Here is a 23,106-nt window from a genome sequence, read left to right as displayed (position 1 = left end):
TGTATCCGTCCATCGGGACATTGAAGCAGCGGGAACTGGGGTCGAGTGGGAGGGGGTTCATGCTGTGAGCGGCATCATACCCAGCAGTGGTCTTCTGCGTGCCGTAATGCAAAACGCGCATGCTCCTTCAGGTAGCCTTATAGCGTGTCCCATAATTTTCAACGGACGCGCTAATCCCAGTGCAATGTGCTGTGCAGTGCTAATTGCAAGCGATGTCAGTTGTTGAATGGTTGTCGCTGGGTGGCTCGTTGTTATTGTTTGTGCAATGCAGCACCATGCATACGAGTCGTTCGGTTAAGCAGTAGGTGGTGGCTTGCAGTGGTCGTTGCCCGACGTTGCCGGTGGCATGCAGGCCAAGCGGTGGATGGATGGCGATGCACAGTCACTCTGCGACCCAGGACAGCCATACCCTTGGACCCAGGCTGCTTTATTTACCTCTAGGCACAGCATTTGCTCCCGTCGTATTTCCCTTTTCAAGTAAACAACGGCGCGCGTCGATGCCGGCCAGGCTGCCCGACTTGCCTTCCTCCCTCCCCCCTCCCCCCCTCGCCTCGCCTCCCCTTGGCCTCCCGGCGTTTCGACCACCCACACTGCCTTGCTCGTTGCAATCTCAGTCCACGTCCTCGTCCTCCTCTTCATCGTCGTCGACCTCTCGCCCTTACTCCTTTTTCCATTGCACCCTGTCAAACGTCGATCTCCACGCATCCATCTCAAAGCATCACTCCCGCTTGTTCCCAGCACTGGTGCACATTGAACAACCATCAACCCCTTCGACCCACTCCAGTCTCGTCTGCCTTCCCCGCGCGTGGCTCAGGGCCAAATATCCCAGAGACACTTTGACCAAACGCCAACGCCAACGCCGCCGCCGCCGCCTTCCCTTCGCCTCCGCTCGCGCGCGCGCGCCGCCCCCCCTTGCTCCCCTTCAAAACAACTGAGCAGCAGCAATAGGCCTCGGCCACGACCAACCTTTTTGCCCTTCCCGCACCGCGCAGCCGCTGCGGCCTCTCAACAACATCAGCCCCCCCACAAGCAACCATCGCATCTTCTACCCTTTTAAATCCATCATTGGTTGTCATTGATCAACAACGACGGCGGCCCACAAACAATAGCAAAAACGCTCCGTTTGCCTTCACTCCCTTCCTTCCCGTCACTGGATTACTGGCCGCCCGCCGCTGTTGTTGGTGCACAGCCACTTTGATACCACCCACAGCCTCCTCACGCGAGCGACCTCTTGCCTAGTTTGGTTTGGAACAAGGCAGCGTCACACCCACCCCCGCCCCCCCACGCGCCAGCCAGCAGCCCCGACGCCGCTACTTTTCTCCTTCCCCGACCCAAGACCCTCCTACCCGTTCGAGCCCTCTGCACGTCCTCCTCGCCTACGAGCCGTGGCTTTTGTGGATCGCGCGCTCAAGCCTGTCTGTCATTGTTACGCCGCCCCTCGCCTAGAGTAGAGCAGCAGCACCAGCAGCAGCAGCCTCGTGCAACGGCTCCTCTGACTTTTCCGGCCAGCGGCCCCCCCGTTTTGCATTCCTCGACCCACACACATCCCGCCTATCCCTTCCGCCATGGCAGGTACGTTCTCTGTCTCTTCTCGCTGTACGCACAGTGTAGAGCAGCGTCGAGCTGCATCGACGCCACCCAGCGTCCCGTGCCATTGCTTGACGCTCTCTACCTTGTCATACATATTCTCCCACACCCCCCGAAGCCATGCTAACCATACCCTTCCCTACTGCTCGTGCCGCCGCCGACCGCATCACGACCCCATCGTTCACTGGAACCACACAAACCTCGTCTCTACACAATCTGCCATCTTTACCCACAACGCCTATCCCCCATCTACGCATCGTGCCCATGGTTGACGGCCGTTTCCACGACCCCGGATCCTGTCTTAAAGCCATCTACACTGTGTATGTTGTGTTGTGTTTACACGGCCGCAAGCGAGACACCCACCTGACCAAATTAGTTTCACGTCTCCGCACCATGCGCCGATGCCAAACCACCTCCCGACGTTGATCGTCACCCCGCATGGTGAGGAGGGATGCGCGAGGCGCGTCGACGCGTCCGTTGCTAACATCCTCGCGCAGGCCAACCCAGTCAGATCCTGTACACCTACCTGCACACGGAGGAGGTACGTTGGCGTGACACCTTGCCCACCTCGCCACCTGACTGACGCCCTCTAGAACAAGGTCAACTACCTCCTTACGCCGTCCCCGCAGGGTGACCTGTGCGTGGCCAAGCTCTTCCCGCCATCGCGTCAAGGTGCCACTTCGAGCTCGTCGCTGCCGACGATGCAGGCCAACAAGCACAATGTTGTGCGCTGTGAAGCCTCGCGCGACCTCAAGTGGACGATTGAGAACACTGGTGTCATGTCGCCGACATACAAGATTGTCAACCAGGACGACACTCCCCTTTACCAGATCTCAAAGCCCAACCCGCACGCAGACTGGTGGACCATGTTCTACTTCAAGTACGCCGGCCACCAGATTCCCCCTCGTCGTATCGAGTTTGGCAAGATTGCCAAGAACCCTCCCGAGAAGGGCGGTGGAACGCGCATCACCGTGACGGGCAGGAACGAAGACGAGAAGCAGGTGTGGCAGACACTCGGTGTGGGCAACGAGGACTGTGTTGAATGGGTCATCGTCTGCGCGTGCTTGAATCTTCTTGAGTGGGTAGACAACTGAGGTTTGGGACTACCAGCTGACACTCGCAGCGACCAGATCCTCCAGGCTGCTGAGCGTAAGCAGACTGGCGCTGGCCCTGCGTCGACGGCCCCATCGCGCAGCCCCGTTGCTGCGTCAGGCCCGATGCGCGGCCCCGCATCCACGGCCCCTCCTCCGAGAAGCCCTGCTGCTACGAGACCTGTCAGACCGCAGGTACGCCCTCCAAACGGATCCTACCCAGGACCCAGATCGGCTGGCGGACACATGGGACCAGGGATCGCCTCTACTGGTCCGGGGATTGCCTCAACTGGCCCAGGGATTGCGTCCACCGGCCGCGGCATCGCGTCGACTGGCCCAGGCATCGCGTCGACCGGTCCTCCTGGCGGATATCACCACGGCTCGCCTCCTCAGCAGCGTTTACCTCCAAATGGAATGCCGCCAAATGGTATGCCCCCGCAGGGCCGCGCGCCCATGCCACCACAGGGCTACGACCCGCGCATGCAAGGCAGCCCGCGCGGCAGCCCCGTGATGCAGCGGCCTCCCCCTCAGACTGCTGGCCGGCGGTTCTAACCCCGCCACTACGGACGTTATGAAGGCGCATGGTGTGAAGATGGAACAGAAGTTGCGTGGATGGAAATTGTCGAGTGAGCAGCAGCAGCTAGCTCCTTGGCCCCCGCGCAGGCTCCCTGGTGGACCACACAGCCTCGCCCCGACTCTTTTTTTGCATTTTGGACTGTCTACTGGGCTCTATAGCGATATACCCTACATATATACCGGCGATGCACGGTGTAGGTAGCCGAGGCCGAGTCCGAGCCGCGGGCGAGGGGCGATGGCGGGCTGCGGGCAAGGCCGTGCGGCTCTGCGCTGGAGGCGTGCCGAGCGTTGTGCACGCTCTACGCTCATGGGGTGTCCGAGGACCAACTTATTCGTCCCAAACCCACTAGGTGGCGTTCATGACTGCCCCCGCAAAGTCGTCTCCGACTCCCCACTCGTCCATGAGCTTCTTGACCTCGCTCATGTCCCCGCGGTGGTTGTACGTCCCGTGGTGGGTAATGAGGTGCGTAATGTCCGTCATGGTGGAGAACTTGCGCTCCGCGTCGGTGATGGGGCGGCGGAGGCGTTCTGTCACCTGGAGAGTTAGCGACAGTTGCCGGCTCGGCTTACCTTCTTCTGATAGCTCGGGATGTCGCCCCAGCTCTCGCTCTTGATAGCAGCCATGTATCTGTCCACCGCGCGGCCCCCGCCCTCGAGACACAGCAGCGCCGGCTTGCCAGAGAGGACGAACCCCTTGAGGCGGTACGTCGCGGTGTACGTCACGAGGTCTTTGCGCTTTTCTCTTGTCGAGAGCGACGGGAACCAGAACCACACGCGCTCGAGCGGGCCGTCGTCGGCGCCGTCATTGTCGTCGGCTTTGGCTTTCGGGCTCGCCGGCGCACTGGGCAGCTCGAGCGCGGCGGCCCGCAGCGCCTCGACAGCGAGCGTGATCGCGTCCGAGGGGATCTCGTCGCTGCTCGGCGCCGGCAGGGCAGCAGCGAGCACCTCGTAGCTTGCGCGCGTGAGGAAGTCTGGCTGCCGGAGGGATATTCTCGTCGCGCCGCCAGAAACGGGCAGCGAGATGACCAGCTCGACCCGCTGGCCTTGCTCGTCCTCGCCCTCGACCAAGGCGACGCACAGTGCCAGGTCCAGGCTGTCTACCCCGGCCAGGTCGGGCTCCTCGCCGGCACTGTACGCGTCCAGGGCGGCCCGGGCGGCGTCGGAGAGGAGCAGCTCCCCCGGGAGGGGATACATGGCCTCGAGAAACGCGAGGGCCTGGAGCGCGTCGTCGGCCATTGCGGCGGCGGCGGCGGGGAGGTCGAGTGGTGGAGTGTGGAGAGCAGAGCGCGCGCACATCTCGAGTCAGGCGACAAGGACTCGCTCGGTTGGCGCCGACGACTGACTTTCGGCGGCTAGCTGGCGCGGGTGGAGCCCCGCGCCACGCTGTTAACAACATTGGTCGGCCGTGTTTCGCGCTTCAGTCTCCCCTGCACAACCCACCCCACACCGATGCGCGTCTTCTGGCCGACCGACGTGCGAGAAGAAGAGGGCACAGTGCTAGGCTGGGAGCTGGGCGACACGCTCGTCGTCGCGGCGGTGGTGGTGCGTTCCCCTTAGCGGACGCAGCTGACTGACGGCAGGACCTGGCCAGTGTCGCGAGCACTGCGGGGCTCGATCGGCTAGGCGTAGTCACCGCCGACGCGGAGAAGCAAGCCTACGGCCTGGTCATCCGCGTCAATGGCGACGGCCGGCCGGTTGCATACTCCCAGCGCGCGACGACGGTGCTGTACACCCCGCCTGCTGTATCGCGGCACCAAGTGCTCTCTATCGCGCCGGCGGCCCAGGTGCCCTACGCGCCAGAGTCGTCGACTTCCCTCCCGGCCATCCTCGAGCTCGTGCGTGCAGTGTCATTGCCTGACTGACTCTAGATCAACCGCGTAGAAGGCGCCCGCGCCGCCCTCGGGCTCGCACAGCCAAGCACCTACGCCCGCCTCGACCTCGGCGCGCTCGCCGCCGTGCCCCTCGCGTTCGCGCTCGCGTCCACGCGACACATCCCGCGCACGGCGGCCGAGTGGATCCCCCTCGCGAGCCGCGTCGCGCTGGTAGCTGCTGCACGCGTCGTCGCGCCGCGCGCATGGCTCCCGCGCGCGGTGCCCGCGTTGCTCACGTCCGGCTTGTCCGGCTCGGTGCGCGTGCTGGGCGTGCGGCTGTCCCTCGACCGCACGGCGTTCTGTGAGCTGCAATGACGCAGGATGACAGCTGACCCCAGTCGGAGGTATCCAACGCCGCGCGGCCACGCTCATCACGGAGCCTGAGAAGGAGGGCGCGAGCACAGCGGAACGCGCAGCGGCGCACCTCGCAGCTGAGGACTCGGCGCTCGCGATCCTGGTGAGTGGCCCCAGACCCGACCCCGCTAACGCCAGTACGACCACCTGTTCGGCGCACTCGCCACCCTCGGGACACTGCACTACCTCTCCTCGCACGCCATCAGCTGGTCCCCCTCCCCCGCGCTGCTGGCCGACCCCGTTGTCGCGGCGCTCGAGTGGCTCAACGACTGGCCGTTCGGGCTGAAGCTCAACACGCCGCTCAGCCAGGGCTTCTGCTCGGCGTTCACGGCACTGCTGCTCGCATGGAGGGGTAGGTGTGGCAACTGGCCGAGCTGACCGACTGCAGACCGCGCCGTACCCGCGCTCGCCTCCGCCCCGCGCGTCCTCCTCATCGCGCTCCTCGCGACCGCGCCTCTCCTCGGCCTGTCCTCCGCCCTCGCGCTCATCTCCGACGCCATCACACTCGTCACACTCCACCTCCGGCTGTGCTACCTCGTCACGGCCGCCCTCTGCCGCTGGCAGCTGAGCGCGCTCCGCGGCCTGTGGGACCTGTTCCGCGGCAAGCGGTGGAACGTCCTCCGCCACCGCACCGACTCGTACACGTACGAAACGGACACGTTGTTTCTCGGCACGCTGTTCTTCATGCTCTCGGCTTTCCTGGCGCCGACGGTTCTGGCCTACGGGGGGTTGTTTGCAGCGGTGGGTAATGAGCAAGGTCACTCGCGCTGACGCCTCCACAGATCAACTACGTCATTGGCATTGTGCAGCGTGGGCTTGCCGCGACAATAGACCGCCTCGACACCCTTCCCTACCGCATCGCACACCCGAGGGGTGTGGCTGGTGAGTTGTGCTCCCGAGCCTCGCTCACGACAGGCGGCGTGGTGTTCGACCTCGTGCCATTGGCAGACGGCTACATCCTCGAGCTCAAGGTGGGTGGGTGGTGTCCACAGTAGCGCTGACAGGCAGAGCACGCCGGCGAGCTAGGCGACACAGGGAACAACTGTAGGATTATATGTTACGAGGGTACAACGTGTGGGCCCGGTGGGGTGGGGTGGGGCGTAGTGGCGCCGCGGGGACGCAGAAGCGTCGGCGCGAGGGCGCAGCGTTGGCGTTGCGGGGTGCGAGGGCATGTGATGCCCGGAGTGTGAGACACTGAGTGCTTCCTTTTGCGATGCCTGTTGTCAGGCCAGGTCGCACGGCCAGCCCCTCATGCCGCTGCGAGGACAGCGACAGCGAGCCATAGCACCGCCGCGACGATACCCGCTCTGGCGCGCGGTGACGCCGAGCTGTCGGCCGACGGCGTGCAGTAGAAGGTCGAATTGTCGGACACGACCTGCTGGAAGCACGCGGTCCAGGGGTCGGCCTGCGCGTTGATGCAGTATCCGTTGTCGTTGTCGATCTTGCCGCCCGCGAACGGGCAGCAGAAGACTGTGAGGTTGGCCTCGGCGGCGTAGCAGTATGGTCTGTCGGTCGCGTTGCCGCTGAATGTCGGCGCTGGCGGGTTGTTGGGGTCGATAGCGCTCGTGCTCGTGCTTAGGCTCGCGCTCGTTGACATTGTGGGATGGCTGGAGGAGACAAAGGAGTGCGGGGCGACGAGAGACAAAGGACTGCGGATGGATAGGTAGTTGCTATGTGCTTGTGCTTCTTCTTGTCCTTGTGTACATGCGCCTCGTCGTCGTTGTACCCACTATCACCGCCAGCTGCACATCAGCACATCGCACGTCGCACCGCTTCCCCTTCTCGACGTGCACCTCGTTCAGTGTCTGGGTGCTATTTTGAAAAATGGCACCATGCGCCACCGCCGTATGCGGACACTCTGGACAGGGCGCGAGGGTACGGCGGCGGTGAGGAGCGCAGCGGCGGCGGCGCGAGTGCGGCGAGTGCGCAGCCCACGCCCCGCTCGCTCGCTGCAATATGCGACTCGCGGAGAGCAAAATCCTCGTTGCCCACTCGCTCGCAGTGTTGCGGCAAAACCGCTATCAGATTAAGCCTATTCACGGCAGCACGCGTTTGCACGGCGAATCCGTTCCGACACAGGCGTCGGCATGCCGAACCGCTCCGCCGCGTTGCCGCCAATTCAACAAGTACATGCACAAACACGGCCAACGAGCGTGGAGAGAGAGAGGGAGAGAACGCGAGAGAGAGAGAGCACAGAGCCCAAGATAGATCTGGAGGAGGCGAAAACCGGGGGGTCGGGGTCGAGGGGGTCGAGGGCGGCAGCAGGGTGCTGCTTGCTGTGTGCCCTGTGGCTTGCGACTTGACTTGGTTGCGAAAATGCTTCTTTATGCGCGTTCAGGCAAAAGTCGCAACGGCGATAGCAGCGAGGGCGACGGCGGGAATCGACACGGAGAGGGCGCCGGCGCTGGACGCAAAGCTCCAAGTGACCTTGCCGTCCGCTTCGCAGTGGGCAGTGTGCGCGACGGCCGTGGTGCGCGAGTTGCCAAAGTGCGAGACGATACACGGGCCAAAGGTTGTCTGCGCGTTGTAGCAGTATTTCGTGGTGTTGTCGTAGGTTCCGCCGACGGTCTGGCAGCACCCCTGGGAAATGGACGCGTCCGAGTCGGTGCAGAAGGGCGTGCTGGTTGTACTGTTGGCGAGGGTGGCCGGGGCGAAAGCGGCGAGGAGTAAAAGGACGGAGAGACGAGCCACCATTGTAACGAGGGTGATGGGGGCCGTCCACGTAAGCGCGTTCCTTGCCCGTCTTATAACTGCCTGTGTGCAAGCATGTGTGTGGCGGCGGCGCCGAGCAAAGCGAGCGCTTGCTCGCCCGACCATGCAGTGCCCGACCGAGGGATACGAGGGCTGGCTGCGACTGAATAGGCAGCAGCAGGCGGGCCTGCTGAACGCAGGAGGCAGTCGAGAGCAGCGGCCCACTCACGCGCTCGGGCCGTGGCTCGGCGCCCGCCTCGTTCCATGTTCGGATCTGTTCGTTCTGCCAAGAATGGGTGAGCGGGTGGGCGGGTCAGTGGCGGCTGTGGTGGGTCGGCGCCAAGCTCATTAACGTGTGCGCCGGCGTCGGGTGGCCGTGGTGCATGGTTGCGTGGCGCGTGTGGCGGCTGGCCGGCGCTGGAGAAACTCACTCGGGTCAGCGAGGCGGAGGTCGCCACTCGACGCACGACGTATGTCGACGGCGCGCCTTGCCACGGACTTATTATACCCTTTATCTCACCTCACTGCCCCCATCGCCGATGAACCCGAAGGCCGCCCCAGAAGACCTGCAAAGAAGTCCAAGACCCCACCCCCCAACACCCCCGATCACGGCGCCACGAGCACCACCGCGGTGCTTCGTGGCGGCGCGTGGCGTCCTTGGCCGTATCAGTGCGCATTTTCAGCGTGCCAAGCCTGCCTACTCCTACGCCGGCGTCCATGCGTCGGTCGTCCCGAGCGAGCGATATAGAACACCGAGTGGGTCAGTGGCGACGCTGGCCAAGAACACACAAGGGAGGGCCCGGGTGAGATCTTCACGACGTACAAGCTGCGTACTTACACGGGTCAGCGGCGAGTGTCCCGTGACCACGACCTCGGCGAGCTGCGCGACGGGCGCGTGCCCCCTCGCACGAGCCAGCCAGCGCACGCGTTGTGGATCGTGAGAGGAGAGGACGGCTCATCGCGTCTGCGATTCGTAGAGCTGGTCGCACGCGCGCTGTCTCAAGGCACGGCGCCATGCGGATCCCACAGCGCGTTGTAAGCTTGCGCGCTGAAGGTCCGCTGCCGAAAGTGGCAGCTCACACACCAGCAGAGTGGGGACCCGAACCTGCGACTTGATACAGAAGCACTTTCTCGCAGAGCGAGCCAGCGTGTGGCGATCAACCGGCCGCGTTCACCGGCTGCTCCCACATCCGCTCCCTCCCCCCCCCTCCCCCACCCCTCCACCCGCCACAACTATGCATAAGTCGAGTTCGCGGCCACACGCGCCCACGGGGCCCGGCATCTCTCTGCTCACTCATTTAACCTGCACGCTGGGATGGACTGCGCGCCTGTTGCTGTTTCTCCTGCTGTCTCCTCGTCCCCCCCTCCGACTATCGCGCCGTCTACTGCTGCCGTCTTCCTGTCCTCTTCTTCGACCAGCGCGCCGCCTTCCATTGCCTCTGCCATCGTGTCCTCGCTCCTCGCTCCATCAGTTTCCAACCCTGCCAACGCTACCACCATGGCCTCTGCGCCTGCCTCGCCCTCGGCCCTCACGCTCGCTAGCCCCCCTGTGTCGCCCCTCCCCACCGACACGACGCCCGTCATCCTCTCGAAATGGTCCTGCTCGTCCACCAACGCCGCCATCACGTCCAAGTGCTGTGATATGCAGCACGGCGTCTTCGACCCTGTCGGGCAGGCGTGCCACAATGTCACCAGCAAGGACTTCCAAACTTGCACCTATGTCATCGGAACACAGGGCGGCGGGTATGATATCCCAAAGTCGACGTGCACATCTGCTGCACCGCGCCAGACCGACCTCTCCACCGCTGTTGTGCTCCTCGCGCTGGTCGCGTGGGCTGGCTTGTCGGTCCTCGCTGCTGTCTAGGTGAGTACAGCGGGAACTTGCCGACTGGACGGAAAGCCTCCACTGTGTTGGGAAGAGCGAACGTGAGAACAGCCAGAAATACATCTGACGCGGAGAAGACACGCGCGACGCTCAAGCCAGCCCAGATCCTCGTCCGTGCCACTTCCGGTGCGAATCGCCGAACAACACCTCCACAATGTTATCTGAACCACCCCACCCCGTCTATACAAGAGACGCACATGTACAGTAGGCCGCTGTACCCAGTCAGTTGTAGTGAGCACACAGTCGTTACTGGACGTTATAAAGTATGAAGTTTGGCAAGTGAGCATGCGGGGGTCCGGGAGCTCGGACTCGCGGTCAATTCCAGCTGCTGCGGGTACCTCTGGCCGTGCACAGGAACAAGACCAAGCGTTCGGTCCCGGTTTATTGCGTTCGGTCACAGAGTATGGCCGGTGGGCATGGTGTGTTGGGTTTGGTTGTTGGTGGCAGGTGATCCCGGTTTGCTGAGGAAGTGGCGGTTCAACTCTTGCTTCGTCATATGGCGATTCAGCTCTTACACAAACAAAACCCACAGTCCCTGGTGGCTGTGAGCCCTCCACTGCACTCGCCCCAAGCACACGGTCGACAGAGCATGAGATGCCGATACAACGCCTCCTCATATGCGACGCAACCCTGCGGTCAACAGCTTCTCGACAGCAACGGTGCGATGCCCGAGTGGTTAAGGGGAATGATTAGAATCTTGTTCTAGCTATCATTTGGCGTCAGCCGCCTGGGTTCAAATCCCAGTCGCACCTGCTTAGGAAGTGAAGCGCGAGCTTCGGCTTCGTTTTGCTGCCTATTGGTCCTGTGCAGACGGCCAATGGGGGCAAGTGCAAGATCGAAATACAAAGTGCCACGTGGGGCCCTATTAGGGAAATACTTATGGCTGTTCGATTTCGGTGATTATCCGCACTTTTTTGGTGCTGCATTGACCGCTCCTGCCCTTGCTGCCGGCGTCAAACCGGCCCGGACGGATGTCTCCATCGTCAATCTCGCCCGCGTAGCGCCCAGCCAAGCGACTTTACTCCTCAACGTCTCCACATCGGCTTACTCAGCAAGCACGCAAGGTCCGATGAGAACATTATCTCGGATGCTCGGTGTCGAGTCGTGACGTGACCCATGGTGGTGGGGGGTACAAAGCATGCATGCGGAATGAGAGGGAGGGCTAACCGTCCACTTACACTGCGCTCACGATGCCCACCACTGCAGTGCCAGACGTCCACAGCTCACCACACGCACCGCGGCCCGCCATACCGAAGGACACGCGAGCCGGCACACCTTCCGGGGCCCCTAGTGAATCAACCAGCACCGATATCGAGCTCGCGGGGCGCGGGTCGACAGAGGAAGACAAGCCGACTTCGGGGGACGACACGCGGGCACCGACGCCCGCGCTGCCCGTCGACGAGCCGCCGAACGGCGGCGCCGAGGCGTGGCGCGTCGTCGCGTGCGCGACCATGATCGCGTTCTGGTTCGTCGGCACAGGCTACTCATGGGGCGTGATCCAGCGCGCGTTAGTCGACAAGGGCTTCGCGTCCGCGTCGACGCTCGCCTTCGTGGGCTCCATCTCGATCGGCATGATGGCCTTCCTCGCCATCGCGAACGCGCGCCTCGTGACGGCCATCGGGCCGCGGTACATGGCCGTCGCGGGTGTGCTGTTCATGTCGGTTGCCGAGGTGCTCGCTGGCACGGCTGTGCAGCACAACTCGCTCCCTGGCCTGTTTCTCACCGCTGGCGTCATGCTGGGTATCGGCTGCAGCTTCTCCTTCATGGTCATCAGTGTCACGCCAGCACAGTACTTCACCACGCGGCGAGGTACTGCCGTCGGCACTGTCTTCGCGGGCGGCGGTATCGGCGGCGCGGTCCTCTCGCTCGCCCTTGAGAAGAGCATTCGGAACCTCGGTATCGAGTGGACGTTCCGCGTCGTCGGCATCGCGTTGGCCGTGTGCTGTCTCCCCGCGGCGTGGGGCCTCAAGGAGCGCACCACTGTTGTCCGCAAGGTCCTCATCGACTGGTGAGCAGGGGGAGTTTCGCGACACTGACGCCAGGTCGCTGTTCAAGTCGTGGGACTTTGTGCTCCTCTTCCTGGCGGGTGCGCTGGGCACGTTTCCGCTCTTCGTCCCGCCATTCTTCTTGCCGTTGTATGCCCAATCCCTCGGCCTGTCGACCTCGACCGGCGCCGTCACCGTCGCAGTGTTCAACTTCTCTTCGGCGGTCGGTCGCTTCCTCACAGGGTTCGTTAGCGACCGGCTCCTCGGACCGATCAACACGCTCTTTGCAGTGCTCTTCATCACCGGCTTCTCGCTGCTCGCCCTGTGGCCGTCGTCCGTCTCCCTTGCCCCGCTCATGGTCTTCGTCATAATCAACGGTACCGCCAGCGGCGGCTTCTTCGCCATCATGCCGACGGTCGTCGGGAGCGTCCTCGGCATGCAGCGCCTCGCGGTTGCATTCGGTATGATCGTCACCGGATGGGCAGGCGGATATACCATGGGCTCCCCAATCGCAGGCTACCTCCTCGGGGCGTACGGCGGCGCCGGCCGCGGCATCGCTGCCTACCGCCCCGCAGTGTTCTTCGCCGGCGCAATGGCCATGGGCGGTGCGCTCATGGTCGGCATCCTCCGCTGGCGAAAGAGCCCACAATGGAAGATCAAAATGTAGAAAGCGTCGCAGGTGTTAGGGTAGCCGCGGTAGTGAGAACACATCCCGAAGGCACAGCCAAGAAATGAGGCACGGCCGGGAACACTGTCTCCATCGGATGCTTGTAGTTCCTTTCTGTATGCATGCTGCACGTGTGTAATGGCCTCCAAGGTGTCGTGTGAGTGCACGTATGCTACCTATTCCACCGCTGCTCGACCCGTTACAGCGGCCCCAGCGACTCCGAGGACACGAACAACAGTTCGGTTGACTCCATGGCGCAGGTGGTTAACGCGAGGGTCTCATATTAATCTATGAGCGTCGAGAGACGTGTAATCCCTAGACCCGAGTTCGAGTCTCGGTGGGGTCAGAGCGCAGCGCACGCTGATCTTTTTAGGGTGTGAGGGTGTGCAGAGGATGAGGAAGGGCACAGCGAAGATGGTTGGCGAGTGTGGTTGGAGGAATGGCGCCTCGGTGCGAGACCACGTGGCGGCCACTGAGGGCACCTCGCAACGGTGTCCATGCCGATGGTGGCCGATATCCGACGCGTCGTCGGCAACCGCCTCGTCACATGCTGCCCAGTTGCCCAGCTACCCTGCTATCTCTAATGTCAGATCCTGACGGCGCCCCCCGACACAGGAGTGCACGCTGCTGACAAGCGTACCGAGTCTAGCGAGCGCGCCGAAGTTGCGGGCAAGTCTGCCGGCGATGATGGCGTTCGGCACGGCGCACGCTCGAGGTTGTATAACAGCATGCGTCTGATGCCGGGACGAGCATGCATGCACCAAGCACACACCATGCCTGCCATATTCGCTGAGCTCGGCATAACCTGGACGACGGTCGCGCTGGTCGGCGCGACCGCCGCGTCGTCGTACGCGACCTTCGCCAACGTCGGCCTGGCGCAGTTCGGCATCGTGCCCTTCCTAACCGGCAAGGTCGGCGCGCTACGACTCAGCCCCGCAGACAAGGTCGGCGCATGGAAGGCGTACTTCCACGCCGGGGCGGTGCGTGTGTGCTCTGGCTGGCTGGCATCATCGCTGACCCAACCGCCTGCAGGCTTGGACGCTCGGCGCGCAGGCGCTCGCGGCCGCGCTTGACGCGTACGCTGTCGTCTCAGCTTCCGGCCTCGTGCGGACGCTTGCCGCGCACGCGGGGGTGCTCAGCCTTGCGACCGTGCCCCTCACCCTGGCGTTCATCCACCCCGTCAATGTCGAGCTCCTCGCCCTCGCGGACGAAGGGGACAAGCTGAGCGCGGAGCAGGGCCAGCAGGTTGAAACCTTGCTCGGCAAGTGGCAGCGCCGGAATGCATGGCGCCACGGCGCCGTGTCGCTCCTTGGCTGGGCGTTTGGCATTGCGGCGCTCGTCCTGGATGCGCGGGCGTAGGCGTTGCCGCGCTGTCCGTCTCCAAAAGTTTCAGCAGATGCACCCTGTTGTCCACCACCGCATCTGGTGGTATCGCCTATGCACTACGTGCCTTGAGAATTGGTACCACGCAAGCTGGATGCGTGGATGCTTGCGGCAGGTGAAGACGTCGTTGTGTCAAGGTTCATGACGTCGTCAACCCACACGACACCCCGGGAACGTGGCATCACCACCGGGAACATGGCGGCCCGCGCAAGCGGCACAGGGCGGAGAGGCACAACATCCGAGTCTGGAGGGATCTTTGCGAGGCGAAACAAAGCCAGGTGGGCGCGGACGTCGATGCACAGTGCGTCGAGACGACCGGCAGAGGAACCAAACAGGACTGCAAACCCTGCCCCCTGTCCCTTCGTTTGGGAGGTTTCAATGATCAAGGTCAGTCGCCTCCTCGTGTCCGTCGGTGGTGTTGCGGCCTCACCACGATGCTCTCGACCGATTGACTGTTCTGTCGTGCCGTGCGGCTCCGGACCGAGGCGTTTCAGGAGCCTGAACGGCGGTAACAAACATCCAGCCATCTCCCCAGTTCTCTCGTGCATCGTTTCCCCGGACGACAAGTGCCAGGCACGCCCGATAACGTACACATGTTTGCTTTGGCCCGGCCCCTGTAATGTTAGCAGGCAGGCAGCAGCCACGAGTTCACCACAGTGGGTGGTGTGCATACTGCGGCCGGCCGAGCGGCCAGGCCCACCGTCCACGAGGGAGGCGAGGGAGGGTGCCAACGATCGTGTCGTGATCTGATCTCCTCTCCTCGTCCGACCAGGTCCGACCAGGCCAAATCAGACTACCTGCCGGCAGCGGCAGGGCTCGCCTCGCCGACGAGTGAGTTTGTTTTGTGTCCCAACGTCGTCGAGGAACGGGGGCCGCTCACTTTAGTGCCCATTGTCGAGGCGGGGCGACACACGTCACGACAGAGCCCGGGTGCAAGTGCTTGCAAGGCATGCGAAGAGGGAGCGACAGCAGGGATGGGCTGTCTCAGAACAGCGGCGAGGCCACTGCGACGAGCTGGGTGTGTATTAAAAGAGGCGGCGCATACAGGCATGCAGCCCCCATTCTCACCCATCGCTCCCTTTGCCTTATCGCACCACTGCCAGGCGAGCCATCACCATGGTACGTCACGTTGGGTGCGCTCGCCACTCGGACGCAGCTGCTGACCTACCTAGAACGCAACATCACTCGTCTTCACCAAGGCGCAGTCAGCTCCACTGCCACTGGGGTCTGGCACCTCACTGCCACTCCCCGGGTTTGCTCTCACCCTCCCCCTCGCCCTCCAGTGGTTGCAAGGCATCGTCCTCGGCGTCGCCGCATCGACCGTCGCTATCGGCTACAGCGAGGTCCTCTTCCAGGGCACGGCCTGGCTGTACAAGCATGGCCTCCTGCTTCGCTACTACCCTCTGCCCAAGGAGCGTGGCGCCATGACCGCGTGGATCAACTCCATGTCCTTCACCGTCCCCACCGCCGTCTATGCCCTTGTCTACCGTAACCCCGGTGGACCTGCCATCTCATTTGACTTCAGCCTCTGGAAGATGGCGCTCTACATGGCCCTGTACATGGTCATCCACGACACCTTCTTCTACTGGTGCCACCGCACATTCCATGTGGTGCGCCCGCTCTACGACTGGCTCCACGCCATGCACCACGAGTACTCGTACGCCATGCACGTGTACATTGTTGGCCACGCCGAGGTCATCGAGAACTTTATCCAGGTTGGCCTCCCCTTCCTCGCATGGACCTACATTGCCGGTCACAACTGGTGGTACTGGCTCCTGCCACTGTCGTTCGTCATCTTTTCGACCCTCATCGGCCACTCTGGCTACCGATCGCACTACTCGCTCATGGTCTTCCACCCGCTCGCCGCACCCGTCGCCATTGCAAGCGGGTCGCACATGCTCACTGTCGGTGACCACCAGATGCACCACTCGCACCGCCGCGTCAACTTTGGTCTCTTCTGGCGCAGCTGGGACAAGTACATGGGCTCGTACCGCAAGTGCGAGACACGGGCGTACAACTACGAGTTCTGGCAGGAGTGGGCGTTGGCGGCGGGGAAATCTACGCACCCCGATGTCGCCAAGGAGCAGCAGGAGCAGGCTAAAAAGTGGCTTGGGCAACACCAGGTCGAGTTCCACGAGGTTGAGTGGGGATTTTAAGCACAGTATGCCGGCAATAGGGTCGCCCACTAGGAGGACAATGACGAGATAGACAAACACATAGAGGTCAACATATGCACAGCCAGGTGCACGATCCAGGGATATCAGCGTCGGCAAGAGAGCAAGCGGCCTAGACAGTCCGGCGGGCGGAGCTACGCACTCGCTTCTTGCAGCAGGTCGAGGGTGTTTCGCACGACACAACAGCGGTATCTTGCCCGAACGAAACGAAACCCGCATCATTAGGCACGAGTTTAGTGTTTGACCAATGTTTTGCCCAGCGATGGTGCCCTCCTCTCGGGTGCCTCTCCCAAACTGCAAGCGAGAGGCGAGCACACGGGCAGTCGCAAAGTGTGATTCATGTGATACATCGTGTACCTCGTGGTAGCGCATGCCCATAGCGACGGCGATTGAGTTTGCGGGGGAAGGAAGAGGAGGGAGGAGGGGGCCTATTTGTTGTCCAGGCCGCCGTTGCGATAACGGAGCATTTTTTGGCACCACCACCCACTGATGGCACAGTCGTGGTCCAAAAGTTGCCATGTTACACAAGGCTAGGGAAGCGTGCGTCGCCTGCACCACAACGGATGTGGTGGCTGTTGCCCAGGAGGCCTGCAGGGGGCTACTGCGGTGCTGTCATCGTCCCCGAGGACGTCTCAGTCGGGCCGCACATCACGTACAATAGGGCTGCAGCGTACGAGAGGTGCGGTGTGTCGATACTCTCGGGCGGTCTAGATGCGCTCTAGCCCGTCGTGCACCACGTACATATCAGGCCATGTGTGCCCAGTTGGAAAGGCTAGCAGCGTGCTATGGATGGCTCCAGCGCACCCCCGCATCGCTATCATACCCGCGCTACTCACCCAGCACATCTGTGACATGGATTAATCAGGGCGACCGGCCAAGCCACAACTTTTAAGTCCAGGCAAAACGGTATGGAGTCGTTCTTCCCGCCAACCGCCTAGGCACGGTTCCACTACGACTGGTCTGCCTTGTGTGCCATCCGTTTTGGAAACGTCCCTTGCATCACTTGCTCCCAGCTCTGAGGGTTGCTGCAGCTGTGCATATGGCCGGCCATGTGCCCGGGTGCCACGCAAGACGGATGGTTCCATTGTCTTCTCATGCCCTCGAACCCCTGGTACCCCCGACGCCATGTTCGACACATACCGCGACCTCCTCACACAGCTGGTTGAGGCGGGTACTGTCCATATCTCACTGCAATCCGCGGCCCCAGTCCTCGCTGAGGAATGGTATCTGGTGCTGGCGATGTCAGTGCACTAGGATGTGTGATACATACGTAAAGAGCCCTCCCAAATTGTACTTCTGCTGCCGGGGAGGGAGACATTAAACCTATCCTTAGCCTCGTTTCTGAGACGCAGCGAGAGCGGCAACCATCTGGCAGCCGCGACCCTTCACGCGCACAAACGTGGGGCTCTCATCACACACATCGCAACAGGTGCACAGTCCGCAGTTCCAGTGGGTGTCAGTCGTCAAGGTGACGACCCAAGGTTGCCTGCCGTCCAAGTACTGGCTGGACACCTGCACGATCGCTAAACAACGAGGCACATATGGCGGTGGAGCTTTCTGGGCCAGGGGCATCATCGCTGGGCAACGCCATGCAGGCGAACGGACAGAGGTGGATACGAGGACGAGCTCTGATCTGACACGCCGTGTGGATGCATGCCCAAGATGTCGGGCGTTTCGGACGTCGCAGTATGCTGACCATGTGGCTGGTCGGGCTGGTCGGGCTGGTCGGAGATGACATCATCCTTGAAGCCTGCATGGACTTGATAGTGTGGCCGATCAATCCTCCCTATCGCTGCCCCGCTCGAGCCAGTAGCTATCGGGTGGCCAGGTCTCGCCTGCAACTCACGTCAGCTGCGCCGGACTGAGTTATGTTCATCGTGATGCACTAACCGCAGACTGGACACGGAGGAGCCTCCTCGCGGGGCGTCATGAAGTGGAGTCTCAGCTCTTCTCTTGGGAAGGGCTTGTCGGGGTTTATGTCGATCCCCCTCTGGATCTTGGCCTTCTCGTCGTCATTCTCCATGACCAGGAAGACGTCTATTGGCGTGCGATTCGGGTTGAACCGAACTTCGTCCGCCCAGAAGATGCAGACTGACGGATCGGCGGCTGGGAATTGTGCGGGGCACGCGTCGAAGATCTTGAACGACTCCCAGCTGGGGGGTACCCACCACATTGCGTCTGCCGTGAAAGCCCCGTGGTGGGCGAGAAATCTTGTGCCGCGAAGCGGGAGCCAGCGGAAGTATTCGGGGATGTCCTCCCCACTCAAGCACACATCGGGACGGTTGAAGAGGACAATGTCGTCCGGGGGATCGTCTTTCGCAAGTTGTTTGACGGCAGTGTTGGTGTCTGAGATGATGCGTAGCTGTTGCACGTTCTCGAACAGCGTCGCTCCCTTTGCTCCTGCCTCATCGAACATAATACGGAGACAGTCGAGCGAGAGGGGGGCGAGGAACTCCAGGCGTTTGATAAACCCCAGAGCGCGTGCGCTTCGCTCACTCAGCTTCTGTTGGAAGCGGTGAGGACTCGCCTTATCTTCACTCGTTTCTCGCCCGGCAGCGAGCAGCGTGAAAAGCTTGTCGTTGTCGAGCTGGATATCGCGGTATAGGACCTGTGATGCCTTTTCCCAGAAGAAGGAAGAGACCGTGAGCAGAGTGACGAGGGCCTTCCGACCTTGAGCCGTTGTCGGATCAACACTGGCGATGATGTCGGTGAGGACCTCTGACGGCAGTGTTAGGCCGCCTGAATGGCTCTGAGTCTCAGCTGTGCTTGTCCGTGGACGTCGTTCGGGATCCATGCCGAAGATGCCAAGGCAACAGTTGAAGCCTATCGCCCGTGGGAAGGCAGTCGATGACGCAAAGTCGAAGCCAAGCGCGAGAGATGTGAGATGGAGGATGAGCCAGAGTGGGCGAGCCTCGGCGACACCTGACCACGGCTAGCTGGGTGTCACACAGCATGTAGCAGTGGTCGTACTGGCGCCTGGCGTGTTGATGTGAATGATAGATTGGTCAAGGGCAACAGGCCGTTGCGAGGTTTCGCGTTTACGAACGACGGAACATCGTGAATCCGCGTGACGTCACCAGTCTTACACCGCAACTGGCATTTGTCCGTCTGCCCTCCTCGTTCTAGACCAACTCTCACACATCCGCAGAACGCCTGCAGCAGGAGCCTCGCCTTCTAGTGCCCCCCAACGCATAGCAAATGGCCCTCGGCGTGTGTTGTCGCCGTACTCAGCGCATTGGCTTCTGAATCCACCGAAGGAAGTTCAGGTACGGAGCAGCTCTGCTTCCCAGCCGCGGTGTGACGCTTTCATGCTCTGAGTGTGGGCGGAGGTACGTTCAACGCATGAACTGGGTATTCCAAGTGCGATCTGGCGCCTAGTCAGCTCGAGCAAGGTCAGCGGTGCCTTACCGCAAACCAGACAGGCGGGAATATTGTCTTCTGGCTTGACGACGTGCAGAACGATGGGGACGTCTTCCGGTGCGGGCAGTCGCGTCCCAGCTGATGGTCGGAGATACATCTCCAAAGGCGGGACTGGGCCCTTGGACTCTAAGAGCTTGGCCCACTCGTAATACTGGTCGGTATTTTGATAACACGCGCCGCCAGGAAAGAGGAAGGGTTGAGGGTCGTATATTGTCGCCGATTCCCAACTCGCTGGGAGTTTACCTACTATGCTTCGAGTTGCGCTCGCGTGGTTTGTGAATGAGCGAGTGTGGTGGACGAGCCAGTCCGTGTCGCTTCGCCCGTCAACGCAGACGTGGGGGCGGTCGAACAAGGTAATGTCCTTCGACAGCGGTGGGAGCCCGGAAAAGACGCCCGACCCCACCAGGTGAAGGTACCTGACGCTTGGGAAGAGAGGGCGCGGTTTATGTCTGGACGCCTCGTCCAGCAGCAAGAGGAGTGTGTCGCGAGACAACGGAGGAACGAAGTGCAGCCGCTTGATGAAGCCGAGTGCGCGGGTTGTTCGCTTGCTAAGGTTGCCTTTGACGGGGTCGCCGTCCCAATTGCCTCTCCTCACGCCGCCGTACAAGAAGACGGAGATGAGCTTGTCCTCGTTGAGCCTGACCTTGGCGTAGAGCGTGCGTGCTGCTGCCTCCCAGCAGGCCGAGACGCGGAGGAGGTCCACTAGCGCTGCTCGGCCGGTGCGCGTGTCGGGGTTGAGGCTCGCGACGATGTGCGAGAGGACCTCGAGTGGGAGGGGTGGGAGGGCGGTGAGTTCGGGCTTGGGCTTTGTTGTTGCCCGCTTAGGTTTGGACGCCGTTTTGCGGCGCTTCGAAGGCATCGGTCGTGCGACTTCACCGGCGTTCAACCGAGTCGGATGTGCATGGACGCCGCGGCGGTCGTGTGCCCATGGATCGGTGTGAAGAACAGTGGACGAGGAGTGGACAACAACAAGAAGGTTGGCCCGCCGCGCCATGACGTAAATGTCCAGGCGCGGGCCGATACAATTCATTCGGCATGCACTTGGTTAGCCACATTCCAGCGATTAGCAGCAGTAATATTGTCTGACAATTCAGCTACCGACGGCTGAGCATCCTCCGAACGGCGCATCCGCCGAGTTTGAGAACATCTGCGCAAGGGGGGCGTCGAGATCGCTTGGGTCAGCCAACCAGCGCGCGCGGTGGCGCCGCCGCCGGCCCTGGGGGCGCGCCGAGCCAGCCGCTGCGTCCGGCCTGGCGGGCGATCAAAGGAGGGACGACCAGCGCGTGGCGGGGGAAACGGGGTGAGCGCTGCCTGGGGCCCAGCGTGCAGTCAGTACCCATGACCAGCTAGGCGGAATGCACGCAGGCACCCCGAAAGTTGTGAGCTGAGACACCAGCGGCGACGCCGAGGCACGCCAGCTGGCTGCCGCTGGTTGCGGCTGGTCCCACCGTGCCGCCCCAATTCGTAATGCGTTTTCGTGGTCCGGAGGTGGCAGTTCCGTTCGTTATCTAGCTGATAATTGATCTCTCTAGCCCTCGCGACGTTGTCGACGAGGAGAGGAACTACTTAAATGCATGGGATATCGCCGGGGTATGCATCCCAACCCCTGCCCAGCTCTGCCTTCACCCAGCTACAAAGTCTGCCTGGCACCGCTCGGCTCCCTGCAGAAGCCACCTCGCCATCTTGTGCCAGTGGCCGCCCGACGCCACCGCCCTCACTGGAAAGGGTACCCCGCCGGCGATAGCCCTGTACTCGTCTTCGGTTCCTCTACAGTCAAAACAAGAGCGCACTCAACTCTCGATGCAGCACGTTCTTCCCCACGACAGCGACGACGACAGCATGAGCACAACAAGCACACTCACGACCCCGCCGCTCCGCACGTCACGGAGCTCGCTCTCCCTCGCGGCGCCGGGGTACATCCGCACGCCGGTCCACTCGCCCGCGCCGCTGCGGCGCACGCGCAGCGCGAGCCCATGTCACTGGGACCCGACGAGCGACGACGACGAGCCGCAGTCGCCCTTGGCCAAGGTCGGCCACGGGATAACGTGAGCACCATGGCGGGCGACCTGCTCTTCATTCCGTCTAACACTCCCAGCGAGCTCAACCTCTGCGTCTTCCGCCTGTGGCTCCGCATCCGCCGCTTCCCCGCCTGGCTCTTCAGCCCGCCGTCGCCCAGCCCGCGCCGGCGCAAGCGCTGGTCCCCGCCCACGCCGTGAGGATGTCTCCAAGCGTACCACGCATCCCATCCATCCCAGCTCCAACAGCTCAGCCCCACCTCCTTGAGCCTGCCTTGCCTGCCTTGCGTGCGGGGCAGTACCCGCCAGCTCGGTCACCCGACCCCCAACATGGGGAGATACAGCGGCCTGGTGCCCAGGTCCTCGGGCGTCGACGTCGAGCAGCGTCACAGGTCCTGCCTGTCCAGTGTATTTGCGTCTTGCGTCTAGCACACGCACCACTCAAAGCCGCGCGAGTGCACCTCTCGGCCCACTGCAGCCCGTAGCCAGGAGAAAAAATGGTGCAGTCACGCGCCAGTCACCTCCCACCACTTTTGCAGCCCGTGCCCCCGCCCACATGTCATAGTGACGCCAGATGCATAGCCCGTGCCGGCCGGCCGTGGGTGCCAAGGACGAGCTAGTCAGTCGCGTGCACTTGCATTGCTGATCATTTGGGAATGGCCGCTGCATCACTGGAATGATAGCTAGCGCAAGCTGGCTGCACTATGGCGCGATACGGCGTGTGCCTGGAAAACTAGGTAGGTCCTGAAGGTTGCCGCCGGCTGGCTACGGAGCATTTGGAATGCTACCACCGTGGCGTCGTCGTCTGCGTCGTGTCGGAGGATCGGAACTGTTACCGCTGCCGGTGGGTCAGCTCGCGTGTCCTTCGAGATATGGTGTGAGAGTGCAAGTATGCCAAGACGGCGGGGTTCCAAATCTATCGTTTTCTATGCGTGCGGCGCTGCCCGTCGGCGGTCCGGTCAGGGGAACAGTCGTGGGATATCGGGTGCCGCGTGGCTGGGATCGCGGACTTGCCGGAGAGCGCCAAGCTCGCCCCGGAGAAGGGACATGTGTGTAGTTCATGAGTATCATGAGCACTACGTTCTCGCCAGCCAGCTGGGAGGCTTGGACGATCAGAAGGAAGCTGGCCTTCGCGCAGATCAGCAGTCGCCAAGTTGTAATTCGCCATTAGTGGGTGTGCCCTAATGTGCCTCGCAGTGTCTAGTTTGCGCGACAATCTCAGCCTCCTCCTCCCTCCCTCCCCCGTCCCACTCAACACAAGCAAGTACTTACTTCCTACACCCCACGCCTGCCAAAGCAAGGCCTGGTGTAGTCTGCGCGAGCCTAGACGAGCAGCCAGCAACAGTGAGTATCGGCAGTGCGCCTACCTCGGCACGCCTGCCGCGACGCGCCTGACGTCGGCGCCAG

At 62.4% G+C, this 23,106-nt stretch overlaps 12 protein-coding genes and 2 non-coding genes across 15 annotated transcripts; 9 read left to right on the top strand and 5 right to left on the bottom strand.

Moving 5' to 3' along the window:
- Positions 1–849: 849 nt before the first annotated feature.
- On the top strand, positions 850–3,954 carry LOC62_03G004307 (uncharacterized protein). Of its 2 annotated transcripts, XM_062770826.1 has the most exons (7): positions 850–1,572; positions 1,895–1,907; positions 1,964–2,028; positions 2,085–2,128; positions 2,181–2,665; positions 2,711–3,792; positions 3,828–3,954. In XM_062770826.1, exons 1-6 carry the CDS (start codon positions 1,566–1,568, stop codon positions 3,228–3,230), a joined length of 1,134 nt encoding a protein of 377 aa, XP_062626810.1. In that variant the 5' UTR covers positions 850–1,565; the 3' UTR covers positions 3,231–3,792; positions 3,828–3,954. The 2 variants fall into 2 exon arrangements, with proteins under 2 accessions (XP_062626810.1, XP_062626811.1); XM_062770827.1 differs by lacking the exon at positions 850–1,572 and having other exon boundaries at positions 1,586–1,907.
- On the bottom strand, positions 3,601–4,490 carry RWDD2B (RWD domain-containing protein 2B; the record flags this gene model as incomplete). The annotated part of the gene is made up of 2 exons (XM_062770825.1): positions 3,601–3,789; positions 3,825–4,490. The coding sequence occupies 2 exons, from the start codon at positions 4,488–4,490 to the stop codon at positions 3,601–3,603; spliced, it is 855 nt and encodes a 284-aa protein (XP_062626809.1).
- Positions 4,491–4,703: 213 nt separating this feature from the next.
- On the top strand, positions 4,704–5,857 carry LOC62_03G004305 (uncharacterized protein; the record flags this gene model as incomplete). The annotated part of the gene is made up of 5 exons (XM_062770824.1): positions 4,704–4,796; positions 4,835–5,089; positions 5,123–5,426; positions 5,464–5,582; positions 5,618–5,857. 5 exons carry the CDS (start codon positions 4,704–4,706, stop codon positions 5,855–5,857), a joined length of 1,011 nt encoding a protein of 336 aa, XP_062626808.1.
- An 871-nt stretch (positions 5,858–6,728) lies between these two features.
- LOC62_03G004304 (uncharacterized protein) lies at positions 6,729–7,076 on the bottom strand (the record flags this gene model as incomplete). The annotated part of the gene is made up of 1 exon (XM_062770823.1): positions 6,729–7,076. One exon carries the CDS (start codon positions 7,074–7,076, stop codon positions 6,729–6,731), a length of 348 nt encoding a protein of 115 aa, XP_062626807.1.
- Positions 7,077–7,813: 737 nt separating this feature from the next.
- Positions 7,814–8,173, bottom strand: LOC62_03G004303 (uncharacterized protein; the record flags this gene model as incomplete). The annotated part of the gene is made up of 1 exon (XM_062770822.1): positions 7,814–8,173. The coding sequence occupies one exon, from the start codon at positions 8,171–8,173 to the stop codon at positions 7,814–7,816; it is 360 nt and encodes a 119-aa protein (XP_062626806.1).
- Positions 8,174–9,485: 1,312 nt separating this feature from the next.
- On the top strand, positions 9,486–10,034 carry LOC62_03G004302 (uncharacterized protein; the record flags this gene model as incomplete). Its single annotated transcript, XM_062770821.1, has 1 exon — positions 9,486–10,034. The coding sequence occupies one exon, from the start codon at positions 9,486–9,488 to the stop codon at positions 10,032–10,034; it is 549 nt and encodes a 182-aa protein (XP_062626805.1).
- A 679-nt stretch (positions 10,035–10,713) lies between these two features.
- LOC62_03G004301 lies at positions 10,714–10,807 on the top strand. Its single transcript is given in 2 exon segments — positions 10,714–10,750; positions 10,764–10,807. It is a non-coding gene; the product is annotated as a tRNA-Ser (tRNA).
- A 438-nt stretch (positions 10,808–11,245) lies between these two features.
- Positions 11,246–12,707, top strand: apdF_1 (Aspyridones efflux protein apdF; the record flags this gene model as incomplete). Its single annotated transcript, XM_062770820.1, has 2 exons — positions 11,246–12,063; positions 12,098–12,707. 2 exons carry the CDS (start codon positions 11,246–11,248, stop codon positions 12,705–12,707), a joined length of 1,428 nt encoding a protein of 475 aa, XP_062626804.1.
- A 245-nt stretch (positions 12,708–12,952) lies between these two features.
- Positions 12,953–13,053, top strand: LOC62_03G004299. Its single transcript has 2 exons — positions 12,953–12,990; positions 13,019–13,053. It is a non-coding gene; the product is annotated as a tRNA-Met (tRNA).
- Positions 13,054–13,476: 423 nt separating this feature from the next.
- LOC62_03G004298 (uncharacterized protein) lies at positions 13,477–14,340 on the top strand. The gene is made up of 2 exons (XM_062770819.1): positions 13,477–13,687; positions 13,740–14,340. Exons 1-2 carry the CDS (start codon positions 13,481–13,483, stop codon positions 14,064–14,066), a joined length of 534 nt encoding a protein of 177 aa, XP_062626803.1. The 5' UTR covers positions 13,477–13,480; the 3' UTR covers positions 14,067–14,340.
- An 866-nt stretch (positions 14,341–15,206) lies between these two features.
- vlmA (Fatty acid hydroxylase vlmA) lies at positions 15,207–16,246 on the top strand (the record flags this gene model as incomplete). The annotated part of the gene is made up of 2 exons (XM_062770818.1): positions 15,207–15,209; positions 15,263–16,246. 2 exons carry the CDS (start codon positions 15,207–15,209, stop codon positions 16,244–16,246), a joined length of 987 nt encoding a protein of 328 aa, XP_062626802.1.
- Positions 16,247–17,255: 1,009 nt separating this feature from the next.
- LOC62_03G004296 (uncharacterized protein) lies at positions 17,256–19,241 on the bottom strand. The gene is made up of 3 exons (XM_062770817.1): positions 18,155–19,241; positions 17,535–18,099; positions 17,256–17,497 (listed from the first exon to the last, which is right to left on the bottom strand). The coding sequence occupies exons 1-2, from the start codon at positions 19,056–19,058 to the stop codon at positions 18,041–18,043; spliced, it is 963 nt and encodes a 320-aa protein (XP_062626801.1). The 5' UTR covers positions 19,059–19,241; the 3' UTR covers positions 17,256–17,497; positions 17,535–18,040.
- A 125-nt stretch (positions 19,242–19,366) lies between these two features.
- LOC62_03G004295 (uncharacterized protein) lies at positions 19,367–20,543 on the bottom strand (the record flags this gene model as incomplete). The annotated part of the gene is made up of 2 exons (XM_062770816.1): positions 19,367–19,631; positions 19,673–20,543. 2 exons carry the CDS (start codon positions 20,541–20,543, stop codon positions 19,600–19,602), a joined length of 903 nt encoding a protein of 300 aa, XP_062626800.1. The 3' UTR covers positions 19,367–19,599.
- A 980-nt stretch (positions 20,544–21,523) lies between these two features.
- On the top strand, positions 21,524–22,442 carry LOC62_03G004294 (uncharacterized protein; the record flags this gene model as incomplete). Its single annotated transcript, XM_062770815.1, has 2 exons — positions 21,524–21,729; positions 21,780–22,442. 2 exons carry the CDS (start codon positions 21,524–21,526, stop codon positions 21,898–21,900), a joined length of 327 nt encoding a protein of 108 aa, XP_062626799.1. The 3' UTR covers positions 21,901–22,442.
- Positions 22,443–23,106: the final 664 nt, after the last annotated feature.

The sequence above is a fragment of the Vanrija pseudolonga genome, chromosome 3, assembly GCF_020906515.1.
Source record: "Vanrija pseudolonga chromosome 3, complete sequence".
NCBI lineage: Eukaryota > Fungi > Basidiomycota > Tremellomycetes > Trichosporonales > Trichosporonaceae > Vanrija > Vanrija pseudolonga.
Note: the sequence above shows the minus strand (reverse complement) of the source record. Positions and strands in the feature narration are given on the sequence as shown.

What these genes read in the sequence shown, in the direction of transcription:
- LOC62_03G004307 (XM_062770827.1), top strand. Translation starts at nt 1,708, where the DNA reads ATGCTAACCATACCCTTCCCTACTGCTCGTGCCGCCGCCGACCGCATC. An exon ending in GTTGATCGTCACCCCGCATG is followed by an intron (nt 2,029 to 2,084) that starts GTGAGGAGGGAT and finishes ATCCTCGCGCAG; the next exon opens with GCCAACCCAGTCAGATCCTG. An exon ending in CCTACCTGCACACGGAGGAG is followed by an intron (nt 2,129 to 2,180) that starts GTACGTTGGCGT and finishes GACGCCCTCTAG; the next exon opens with AACAAGGTCAACTACCTCCT.
- LOC62_03G004298 (XM_062770819.1), top strand. Translation starts at nt 13,481, where the DNA reads ATGCCTGCCATATTCGCTGAGCTCGGCATAACCTGGACGACGGTCGCG. An exon ending in CGTACTTCCACGCCGGGGCG is followed by an intron (nt 13,688 to 13,739) that starts GTGCGTGTGTGC and finishes AACCGCCTGCAG; the next exon opens with GCTTGGACGCTCGGCGCGCA.
- LOC62_03G004296 (XM_062770817.1), bottom strand. Translation starts at nt 19,058, where the DNA reads ATGGATCCCGAACGACGTCCACGGACAAGCACAGCTGAGACTCAGAGC. An exon ending in TCCTCCGTGTCCAGTCTGCG is followed by an intron (nt 18,100 to 18,154) that starts GTTAGTGCATCA and finishes CGTGAGTTGCAG; the next exon opens with GCGAGACCTGGCCACCCGAT.